Below are 12888 nucleotides of genomic sequence, written 5' to 3' on the forward strand. Positions count from 1 at the left end.
CTCAAGAGTACGCATGGACAGAGGAGCAGGATGAACAAACTCCTACTGTAAGAACTCCTGAGTTTGCAATGAGGGTTCAAAGATAAATGTGACATCCGGAGATGTCAACCAAGTTGCACATTGTATCCAATTAGGATATAAAACTTTAGAATTTAGTAAACTGGCTTTCATCACTGCTTCAAATGCAGGATAAGGTGTAACAACCAACTTGTGTTTTCCTTGTGACAGCGCTCTCAATTTTAGAATCGCCATCTGTACAGCTGTCAAGACTTTCTCGACAAAAGAAAATCGTTTTTCAGCCGAAGTGTACAAGCGTGACTTGTAAGCGATAGGCACTGTGTCTCCTTCATTAAACATCAAGTACGTGAAACCCACAGCACCAGGCACAATTCTTATTACCAGGTTAGTGTGGTTATCATGAGTCAATAAGTACTTAGATTCAAGAAGATCAGACTGCAAAAATTGCAAAGTAGATGAATGTTCAGGTAGCCAGCATGACTTGGTAAAAGGTGGTTGTATCAAAGCATATAGAGGTTTTATACTCTGGGCATAATCGGGAATATAAGTACGCCCGAAATTCAAAAATCCCAGCAAGGATTGTAGTTTTTCAGAGTTGTAGGAGACCATAAATGTGCGCATTTCTCCAAGAAGTGAGGTGCAAGACCTATACCTTCATTGTTGAGCTCACAGCCAAGGAACAACACTGTGTACTCCGCAATGTGTGACTTTGCGAAGTTAAATTTATAACCGAAGTCCAACAACATAACTATGATGCTGTCAATGCAACACAGATGCGGCCATAATTCCTCGCCCATGAGATAAATATCATCAATGTACGAGTACGCATCAGGATCAATGCCATCTAACAAAGAGACGACACATGCGGCAAAGACACCTGGGCTGTTTTTATAGCCCATGGCCAATCTTTTAAATCGTTTTTGTTTGCTGTCACAAGTAAACGCTGTCCATTGACTACTAACAGAGGACAGGTTATGAGTAAAAAAGCCTTTGGAAATATCTAGTGTAATCTTACATCTTTTTCGCATCAGACTATTAACGAGAGCTGAACTGTGGGTGTTCTGTACATCACATGTACGACAATGTGAATTTAAATGTCGATAATCCAAAAACCAGGCAGTACTACCCATCAGGTTTGGTAACAGTGAAACGAGGAATATTCATGGGTGAACACACATGTCTGAATCATACCTTGATATTCTAATTGTTCAAGGATTTCTGCAACAGGGCCTTTAGCCTCTCGCCGCATGGGATATCGGAGTTGTGGCTGTGGCATAAACCGCAATGGAATCTCATGTCTAGGAGAATGTTTATCCCCCCCCGACTTGAGTACGGTACAACGCAGGTGCAAGCACCAGAGCACACTCTTCTGCAAAGTTCTGTGGACTGCTCCTTAGGCACGGTGTGCAGAAAACTAGGGAGGGTCACCTCCTCCCCTCTTGTCGAGCAGCGTTAATGCCCATGTCAGGATCCGAAGCTGTGTTCTCACTATCCGTGGCATACCTTACGGTTAACGCAACAACTTTCTTTTTCTGAAAATGAGGGCGTTAACGTGGCAAGTCGTCCTGCTTGCCTTTACTATCAGACGGGCGGGGCTGCTCACATCCTTGTGGGGCACCCCGACCCCTGCCGTGTTCTCCTCCACCGGCTTGCGCGCCCGATGTTTCCTGTGAAGAACGAGGAGAATGTTGCTCTGGAACCGGAAATCTATCAGGAGACCTAATTCTTGTGTGGTCGCGCAAATCATAAGTGCGCTCAGTAGACGCTGGTATCGGTGACGCCGGACGCGACCCCTGTTTCTATTGCTGCTTCCCCTGATTTTTATTCTTCCAATTCTGTTTTGGAAAATTTTGACGGTCCTCTTTAGTAGACTTTGCCATCTGAGTCTGTGGTTGAGTTGCCGTTTTAGCAAAAGGCTTAACACCCAAACTATTGCGGCCAATGGTCATATAAGCCTCCGCAATAATTCTCGGTAATGCTCAGGGTTTGTCGACATCTGGGAGAAGGCGCAAAGCATTCGATACCTGAAAGTTAACAGCATCTCCCTTTACATTACAAAAGATGAGATCAGCAACTACGTTAAACACTCCAACGGGCCTCATTCCCTACTCGACAGCCACCTCCGGACTGTGCTCATCCTGAACATGCTTGATCACAGAGGGCAAGACAGTCATAGACGGCGTGCCGAAATACTTCGCATATACTGCTGCAAATACTTTACCCCAATTCTCACAATCTGTTACCTCTGGTAATAAGTCTTTCTGCAAACTAATTGTGAGAATCCTGTGTTTTTCCACAGGAGTGGTATTAGGAAACACTGCTTCCAGTTGGTCAAATTTCTCAACAAGTCAATAAGGCATATCGTCATTAGTTTGAGGGTGCTTGCCCATTACCGAATTAGCCAAATTAACCATGACTGGACTAATCGACATCCCGGGAGGTCCAACTTGTTGCGCTGCAAGAAACATATTGAACTAAAGCGCTATGTACCCCAACAAAAGAGGAATAAAGTTGACACAAGTCGTCATTCGGGGCATTGAGATAACGTGGATATGGTGTGAACCCGGCTAAGACTGGCCAAGTGGCCCCAGGAATTGACAAGGGACCTAACTGAACCGGAGCTACAGTTTGGGGGAAGGTGCCATTAAACCAAACACGATGCTGGCATGTCGAATTAGGAATCTCTTGTGTCCTATATGGAGTATAGTTCACAGGAATCGATGTTTGAGGGTATGTATGAAACGTATCCTCATCCGCATTTTTTGCAGGAAACCCAGGACTATAAAAGCTCAAAGGGGAATGCTGAATCAGCACTCACCACAAAGATAACAGACATACCATTGTCTGGTACTCCAAACTGTGTCAGATGACGCCGGAGCGCTGCCCGACTATGCTGAGCTATATCAATATAACCCATAAGGACACAGAGAAAAAAAACAATTTATATAAATTGCAGCACAAAAAGTGTAGTAATTCAAAATGTGAACCTTTTTATAAATCTCAAGCTTGAATTAATCTATAACCCATTTGTATAGGTAGGTTAATCCATCACGCCTGTTAACCGGAAAAGGTGTTGCGGGTATTGTGGACAGATACAAGCACTAATCAAGACTTTGGGTGCCATGTTGCGGAGATTCTGCTCATGCACAGAACTATGCGCAGAAAACCAGAACCTCAGTGTATTTAGGTGTACCAAAAACCTACCTCAGTGCCCAGACCCCTATACAACTAGCATCAGTGTCTCATTCGTTCTCCGTACTACAGCGAAGCTTCCAATGATTAGACAACCCAGAACAAGTGACTTTGGGACATCTCAGGAATAGTGGGAATCAAGAACACTCTTTCATTTTTATTCTCATAAATGTCCACAATGTGAGTAATCAGAGACACGGTATAGTTTAAATGTTTATTTCAACAACGTGCTCTAAGATGCAGTATCTTTGCTAACATAAGTAAAAAGATGCATACAATCAATACAATCAGCATTGTTACGATTCCATAAAATATAAAGGGAGCAATCATATTATAATGATAGTGGAACCAGGTCTATAGCGCCTTGTGTGCCACCCTCCCCTTGCTAGGTATTATAATAATAGAGGATCTCTAGGTTAAACGGGGACCGCATACCACCAAAGTCAGGTGAAGTGAATCACATCCCAGATCAGCACAGCTCTTTGTCGATGGAAAGGTTTGTTCTAAGTGCTAGTCTCATGCATACAATGCAATATTAAAAGCACCTGAGTTTCAGAAATATGCAGCTGTGTTAGTGTTGTGTCTAGAGCGTGGGCCGATCAACCTGCATCAACAGCATACATTGTTATTTTAACTGTGCAGACTTGAGGTCGCAGTGTGAGTCTAGAGACGTGAAAAACTTACCGTTCTCATGTGAAGGAAAAGCAAGCAGTTTGTCTTTATAAAAACAGAGACATGTAGTGTCATGTGCAAAAGCAGCAAAATGGCATTCGAGAAACTAACTCACTTATGCTAATATAGCAATGTGTGCTGGCAGAATCGTATTCATCCCTACACTTTTACAGGTAACATGAACATGAAGTGGGCGAGTGGCCGAGGGGCCAGCATGGGGGGGGGCAGGGGGTGCAAGGGGGAGCGGGAGGGGGGAGGGGTGGGATGGGGGGGTAAACACAAAAGAAAAGAGAGCATGTGTCACTAATTCACACATAAATTCAATTGTAAATATACGAAAAAAGAGGTGTTGCAATTATGTATCTAATATGTTTTTTTGTCGTTTGAGAAGCTGGCAATGTCTGGTTCAGAAGTATGCCTAAGCTCAAGATTGGCTCTATAAACAATAATGGGTTGAATGACTGGAAGAAGAGGGGTAGATTTGAGGAATATCTTAAAACAACAGGTATAGACATCTTCGGGTTACAAGAGACTCATTTGCAATGGAAGAAAAAGCATTGGCTTAAGTTAAAAGGGTTTGAGATTCTGTCATGCTCTTCTCAAACGTCTAACATAAGGGGGGTAGCTATTATTGGGAAGGAGGGCCTGGGAGGCATTAAGCGCTGTAAGGCAGATGCCCTTGGCAGGTGGGCTGTATGTGAAATGAACATGGGTTTTACTGTCTGTTCAATATATGGAGCCAATTCGGACGATCCTTAGACCTTCGATTTTATTGAGAAGGAATTGATAGATTGGCCAGCCCCAATAGTAGTCTGCGGGGATTTCAATATATCGGCTGACTTCACTAATGGTACCCCATATACTGGACGCAAGCCCCGGGTATATAGAGCTATTTCCTCGTTGTTGCAGTCACATGGGTTGAGAGATGTCTGGGGTAATAAAGAAGCAGGGGATACTGGGTTTACCTACTTCTCACATCCCTTTAACAAATACTTTAAACTAGACTACTTCTTCGTATCAGCTACTGAATTGAACAAGGTTAAAATCTCCAAACTTCCAATGATAATGTCCGATCATAACCCTCTGGTAATAACAATGGATGTTAATCGACCTACGAAAGGACCTAGACCATGGACTTTTGATAGGAAACTATTAACCGACAGTGTCTACATAGAATATATTAAAAACTGGTCACAGGCCTTTTTTGATGCCAACAGATACAGTGCCTCCCGGGGGTAGTATGGGACAGTTATAAGGCAGGGTTAAGAGGGGAGACCATTAGCTATACTAACAGGCAGTGGAAAAGGATCAAGTGGGAAAGGGAGCAATTACTGAATAGATTGAGTGAGGCAGAAGCGCAACATCGAAGAGATATATGCCAGGGGCGGCAAGGATTGGAAAGTCTCGAGAGGATCAATAATATCAAAGCGGGATTACAGAGTCAATTGCCTACAAAATCAGCAGCAGAATACCATATACAGAGAACCAGGTTATATGAGACAGGGGAACAGGCCGGGAGGGCACTAGCGCTGCGTATTAAACAGGTCACGTCAAAAAATGTAATTACAAAAATAGAAGAACAGGGGAGAGTATATGAGGAGCCATCCGAGATCTTGGAGGTTTTTAGAAGGTATTATCAAGACCTATACCAGGAGGAGGTGGGAACAGATGCCCCAATTAACAACTGGGAAAGCACAGGTGTAAGACTAGGTCAGGAATAGAGGGACGTTCTTGAACAGGTTATTACTATGGATGAGGTAATAGGAGGATTACAAAGTCTGGCATTAGGAAAGGCGGTGGGCCCGGATGGGCTACCACTTGAAATATATAAGTGTCTGTGGGAGGAAATATCCCCTCTTCTTCTAGACCTGTTTAATGGGATTATGATAACTGGCAAAATACCGGAGTCATGGATGAGTACCAACATCGTGGTGCTCCACAAAAAAGGTAAACCTAAAGAAAATCCAGGTTCTTATAGGCCTATCTCCCTAGTCAATGCTGATAATAAGCTGTATGCTAAGATCTTGGCCACCCGCTTTGGGAGGATCATCGGGGCTCTAGTATCGCCCTGGCAGCACGGGTTCATCCCAGGGAGAGGCACGACGGATCATATTAGAAGAGCGATTACCGTGTTTGATATCTGTGCTGCCGGGGGGGAGAGGGCCGCGATGGTCCTCCTTGATGCGGAAAAGGCATTTGACCGGGTAAGGTGGTCATTTTTGTGGAAGGTGTTGGAGGAGAGGGGGTTCGGACCAAGGTTCCGACAGGCCATACAGGCAATGTATTCTACTCCAACAGCTAGGATCCAGTTGATGGGGGGGAGCTCAGGAAAAATTAGTATAACGAGGGGGACTCGGCAGGGTTGCCCCTGTTCCCCGATTCTATTTGCGTTGTACATCGACCCATTAATAACTCAAATAATGTCTAATATGGCGATAAAACCTGTAGTCATAAAAGGCTTTCAAACAAATTGCTCGCATATGCGGATGACCTAGCTGTCATCACGACTGATCCGGAGTCTGCTATGAGGGAAATAGTGACTATGACAAGTCTGTTTGGGAAATATTCAGGATACCGATTAAATGAGGCTAAGACCCAAATTCTGTGCTCCAAGAATATAATTAAACGGGATGCTAGGTATGTTAATTCGGTGGTGTACCTTGGTATAACACTTAGTTCACAACCAGGGAATATAATTAGAGATATTTTTACACCGCTCCTGAAATCAATGGAACAGGATCTAAAAAGGATGGATACATTACATTTATCGATAATAGGTAGGGCCAATGTCATTAAAATGACTATGTTTCCCAAGATCTTGTATAAATTCAGGTCTATTCCATTTAAAATAGAGGATAAACTAATAAAGGAAATTGAAGCCATTTTTATGAAATTCCTATGGCAATACGGCAAGATTAGAAGATCAAATAAGTTTATGTCTCTACCTCAGGAAAGGGGAGGGTTAGGTATGCCAAATATTAGGAATTATCACTGGTCCTGTCTCCTTACAGAAATGGCAATACTCTTTGATCAGGGGGGCGGGACAGGAAATGGGCCAAGATGATATCCCATCCATATTTCAGCTGGCATTGGGTAATGAAGCATTCGGGGTACTCTTGAGGAGAACGGAAAAACGGTATTATAAGAAAACACTATATAAATTGCTCGAAGATATAGTGGGGGTTTGGGCATCAGTGCAGAAAGTAATGGCAGTTCCCAGGTACAATCATCATACTCCTCTATGGAATTCTGGACTTTTCCCAAACTTGTGTAAGGATGGATCCTGGAGACATTGGGAACATCAAGGCATTGTAACACTTGGGCAAATAATGGTGAAGGATGTTTGTAGATCACTGGAGGATCTAAGGATGCGATATTCATTACAGGAAGGGCAAGAATATAAATATCTTCAGGTGGTTAATACAATTAGAGCAGTAAGACCCCAAATAATTTTGGAAAAAAGGAGTGCACTTCTGGATTATCTGAAGGGTGGGGGGCGCAGAATCAAGGGGCTGTACAAAATTCTTATGGAAAGATCTCCAGATGATATGGTCAAGACTGAGGCAGCCTGGGCTATAAAACTGGGGGACCCAGAGACTGATCTGGATAGAGCCCATTCATAGCAGTAGCTGTATTCCAAATATTAATATCAGCCGCCTGGAAAGATATAGAGGCTCCAACATTTCAAATGTGGCTATGTAGGCTCCTCGGCATCCATAACATTGAGGGTGCTCTATATGAACTTAAGGACTTCAAAACAAGAGAGATGGGGCTACGGCTTTGGGCACCAGTGGCTAGTTGGAGGGCGGCAAGGATGAGGGGTCAGCCGAGTGGGATATCAATTGTTCAGCCTTAAGTTTTTTCTTGGTATAGCTTTCTTGTATTTAGAATGCTGAGTGTGGAGATATGAAATGTAAGAATGGCTACGTTTTAATTTAATTTAACTAGTTAGAGTCTTGCCTTTCTCGTTTCTTGTTTTTGTTTTTTCTCTTTATGTATACGTGACCATTATTTGTTTATGTATGTCGGATTTGTATATTGCATTTTCGCATCTGGAATGAATTGTATTTTGTTATGTGATATGTGTTCACGAACTCTCAAAATAAAAAAAATAAAAAAAATAAAAATGAACAGGAACTCTTGGATGTTTTTCTTTGTAACTCTTCATCGCCAAATAAAAACCACCAGTGTTTCTTTCTTTTATTCCACATTGTGCTAGTCTCCCAGTGGATTTCCTATTATATCACGTTGTTTTTTCTATGTGTACCAAAGTGAACACTCACTGGGAACAGACACTTTTATTATTCTACAAATCTTTGGTTTTCTTCTAGTCGAGTCTTCATTCATCTGGTATTTGAATATCCCACATAATTACGCATATTTTTCCTGTAATTCCTTCATCCCACAATAACGGCACTGTGCTGCTCCTGTCTATGTCCTCAGATGAGTCAATAATATTGTTACTGTTCTTAAGTTCGTTCTGAATTCACTGCATCTCTAGGATTATTTCTAAGTGAGTTAAATGAATGTGTGTGTTCGCTGAGGCTATATAGGATCAGAAATTGATAAAAGCTCGTCACACTTTTAGTGCCATTGTAAGGTTTACCCCAGGTGTTTTCGCAATTAACAAAATCACTTCTGACATTCATTGCAATGCTCTTTTTTACTCTGTGTATGTTAGTTGATGTATCCGTAGGTTTAATAACTGACAGAAGATATTCACACATTCACTGCACCTGAAAGGATTTTTCTCTGTGTGCATTAACTGATGAATCCTTAATGCGAAAAATTTCCTAAAGGTACTTCTACACTCACTACAGTTGTAAGGTATTTACAGAGTGTGTGTAAGCTGATGTCTATATAGGCTTGATAATTGGCTACATTGCTTCACACATTCATTGCACTTGAAGGATTTTCTTCTGTGTGTGTTCGCTGATGCCTGCTTAGGAGTGATAATGGACTTTAGCTTTTCAAGCATTCATGGTATTTAAAAGATTTTTTTCCCCTTTGTGTGCTCGCTGATGATTTCTTAATGCTGAAAAGTAAGTAAAACTACTTCCACATTCACTGCAATGGTAAGGTTTTTTCCCAGTGTGTGTTCGCTGATGTGTCCGGAGGCTTGTTACCTGACTGAAGCTCTTTACACATTCACTGCAATGGTATGGTTTTTCCCCTGTGTGTGTTCGCTGATGTGTTTGGAGATGTGCTAACCGACTGAAGCTCTTCACACATTCACTGCAATGGTATGGTTTTTCCCCTGTGTGTATTCTCTGATGTGTGCGGAGGAGTGTACTTTGACTGAAGCTCTTCACACATTCACTGCAATGGTAAGGTTTTTCCCCTGTGTGTGTTCGCTGATGTGTTTGGAGTTCTGCTAACGTACTGAAACTCTTCACACATTCACTGCAATGGTATGGTTTTTCCCCTGTGTGTATTCTCTGATGTCTGCGGAGGTTTGATAATTGACTGAAGCTCTTTACACATTCTTTGCAATGGTATGGTTTTTCCCCTGTGTGTGTTCGCTGATGTGTTTGGAGTTCTGCTAACGTACTGAAACTCTTCACACATTCACTGCAATGGTATGGTTTTTCCCCTGTGTGTATTCTCTGATGTCTGCGGAGGTTTGATAATTGACTGAAGCTCTTTACACATTCTTTGCAATGGTATGGTTTTTCCCCTGTGTGTGTTCGCTGATGTGTTTGGAGTTCTGCTAACGTATTGAAACTCTTCACACATTCACTGCAATGGTATGGTTTTTCCCCTGTGTGTACTCTCTGATGTCTGTGGAAGTTTTCAATGTGACTGAAGCTCTTTACACATTCCTTGCAATGGTATGGTTTGCCCCCTGTGTGTATTCTCTGATGTCTGTGGAAGTTTGCAATTTGACTAAAGCTCTCTACACATTCAGTGCAATGGTATGAATGTTCCCCTGTTTGTATTCGCTGATGCTCTTTTAGGGTTTCTAATTGGCTAAAGTTCTTGACATATTCAGTGCAATTGCACGATTTGTCTCCTGACCGTGTTTCCTGAAGGGTCAGCATAGTTAATAAACCACTTGCGTTATTTTCACGTTCCCTGTATGTGTGTGATATTTTGGACACTTGATTTCCCATTTAACAATAAAATACAAGACTCACTAAATACCTGCCACATTCATAATACAAGTAAGGCTTCCTTGTGGGTGATTGCATTTTTAGATTGGATAATGGCTTCGCATGCTTGCGGGTAAAGCTTATTCTTCCTTCCAGTAGGTGCAAATTGGGACAATACTCTGTGCTTTAGGCAGCAGAACCACTTTCCCTTCAGTTGTTTGGCTCCACTTTGTTGTGCTTTTCCCGGGTGCCTGTGGTTGGACTAGAAAGAGTTTGCAATACACCTAGAGCACTGAATGGTGGTCTGTTGCCAGTTTAGATAGCGAAGCACTGTTCTAGCCATATCAGGATGATGAAGCGACTAGTAATGTGTACAGCTACTCCAAAGAGTGTCCTGGGGCCAAGCACAGGTCAGAAAAGAAAGTTAATCAGGTTGTTTCAAACATGGACAAAAAGCCAAGTTTTCAACCTTTTTTCAAACATTATCATGTTGCTAACAGCTCAAATCTGAAGAGGGAGTTTGTTCCAAGCTATGGATACCAAATAGACAAGAGACCTTCCTCCAACTCTCATATCGGCCTCATGATCAAAGCTGGTGTTAGACGCTTGTTTATACAGCAGGTGGTTTGTCCGTTTTGCTGCCTTAACTTTTTTGAGTTCATTTCTTCATCTTGGGGTGTCGAGGTGCAGATCTCAGACTCGTACACTCACTGAATTGTCTTTGACTGCGTCTTCCTGGATCTGTCTTCTGCCTCTGATTGCACTGAAGTTTTTGGAGCTCCTTATTTTTGATAATTTTTGCAGGTTTGATGTGTTATCTTCATTATTCATAATCAATCCGTGCATTTAAGGCTTATTTTCTGTTGAATGTAAAGAAATGCAATATTACTAAACGCATATGTAATAGAATGTGAATACGCAATATTTAACCAGCTGTAGAAGACATCTCTTCTCTACCATATTTGAAATTTAGTGAGGAACATTTTAGCATACATGGATATTTCATTAAAACTGTGGTTGAACATGTCACATCTTATTTACTTCTGAAAAGGCAGTGAATTACCATTATTCACAGAGTAACTTACTAAAGAAAGGGCAGCCAAAGAGCACTCGTGCTACAGGTAGAGTTTGAGGTAGATGTACATGGACAAGATTTAATTTAAACAGAACAGATTGTGGAAAAGAGAGGAATCATGAAGCGCTGCCGTTAATTTAGTTTCAGGAAGTATCTACCAAAGGTAGCTCTTCAGGAAGTGTATAACAAAGGTAACTCTTCAGGAAGTGTATAACAAAGGAAACTCTTCAGGAAGTATACATGACAAAGGTAACTCTTTAGAAAGTATAGATGACAAAGGTAACTCCAGACACCTTTTTCACAAGGTATTCCTGTTCACACTGGATCAGCTCAAATGTCAACTCCCACCTTTACCTTGCAGCTCATTAAGGGACTTATTACGAGTGCGACGGCCCTCATGATCGCCATATGCACGGTGGCGATCCAACTGCCACCATCCTGGCGGTCTGACCGCCATATTATGAGTGTGGTGGTGGGACCGCCTGAGACTGCCACCCCGCCAGGATCAAGGATCCCGCTGTGGAGGCGGTCTGCAAAAACCCTGAATATGTTGGCAGTGCCGGTGCCGACATCGCCGAGCATATTACGGTCTGCATATTCACCGCCCTTTTCATGTCGGGAACCCCACCATTAAAAGGATAAAGGACATGCAGGTAAGGGGGCCCTAACAGGGCCCCGGCAGATTCTGCTCCTGGGGTTGCATGCGGGGGGCACATGTTGTGCCACCCCATTGAATTGCACCCTTGTTACTGCACAGTGTGGCATGCATGACATGGTGCAGGAACGTGCTGCAGGCACTCTTAAGGGGGTGGTATGCTGTTTAGGCTCTCCAATGAGCCTAATTCAGCCGCCGCGAGACCGCTGCTGCACCGCCCACCCACCCTGGATTTAGGTCATAATCCGGCGGCGGGCTCTCAATGGGCTTGACAGTCTGCCTGGTACCTCTGCTGTGGTAGTACGATTGGAAGACCGCCACACTCGTAATAAAGCCCTAAGTCACCTTCAACACATTTTACAGCCCTCCTGGCTCAAGCATTTGTGGATCCTTCAAACCTGGAAGACTGGAGCATTATCCCGAGTTGAGGTGGATTTTCTATCAGCGGAATATATATCCATCTCCATTGAACTAGTGCCTGATTCTGAACTGAATGACAACTTAAAATGTAAGTCTTTAGTTCTTCCTAAACTAGGTAAAGTTAAGATCCTGTTGTATTTCAATCAGCAGCTCCTTCCAGGGTTTTCTGTAAAACAGAATGAGGGGCTGATTGCAAAGGCCCGTCTTTATATTGTGCACACAGATAACGCAAAGAAATATTAAATCATGTCATTCATTATTCAACAATATCAGTCATTTATTTCTTATAGAGAATCCATCACAACCGATAATTTAACTGAAATATCCCCCAATCCAACAGATGTGTGCATATTAATAATTGCTTTCCATGTTCCTGTTTTCCATGATATTTAACTTATTGTTGTCTGTCTGAAGGCCAGGATGCTACTTTGTGACTCTACAGGGCTTTGGTAGAGCGGGAGGGGGTTTCTGTTGTCCACAGGTGAAGTCACATTCCTCCATTCCCATATTTCTTTTATCCAGGTGTATCTCATTCCATGTCCTTCAGTTCCCTACTCCCCTCTGTTTGTGTACTCACTCCACACACTAGAAGCATGCACACAGCAGACGTCAGATAATAGTCATAGCCTGATAGTCCAGAGGCCATGGTTGGTAGTATGGTGATCACAAGCTTCGTTTCAGAAGCTTATCTGGGAGGTACAAATAGAGGAGGTGCACAGGTAGGAGCTTATGAGATACAAACAGAGGAGGCGCACAGGTAGGTG

At 42.7% G+C, this 12888-nt stretch overlaps 1 protein-coding gene across 1 annotated transcript; it reads right to left on the reverse strand.

Annotated features, from left to right (window-relative positions):
* Positions 1–7663: 7663 nt before the first annotated feature.
* LOC147738020 (uncharacterized) lies at positions 7664–10830 on the reverse strand. Its single transcript, XM_086952045.1, has one exon. The coding sequence runs from the start codon at positions 9993–9995 to the stop codon at positions 8853–8855; it is 1143 nt and encodes a 380-aa protein (XP_086808171.1). The 5' UTR covers positions 9996–10830; the 3' UTR covers positions 7664–8852.
* Between the last annotated feature and the right edge of the window lie 2058 nt (positions 10831–12888).

Source organism: Lissotriton vulgaris, chromosome 1_1, assembly GCF_964263255.1.
Source record: "Lissotriton vulgaris chromosome 1_1, aLisVul1.2, whole genome shotgun sequence".
Classification (NCBI taxonomy): Eukaryota; Metazoa; Chordata; class Amphibia; order Caudata; family Salamandridae; genus Lissotriton; species Lissotriton vulgaris.

Excerpts from the sequence above, each read along its gene's own strand:
- LOC147738020 (XM_086952045.1), bottom strand. The coding sequence starts at position 9,995 with ATGGGAAATCAAGTGTCCAAAATATCACACACATACAGGGAACGTGAA.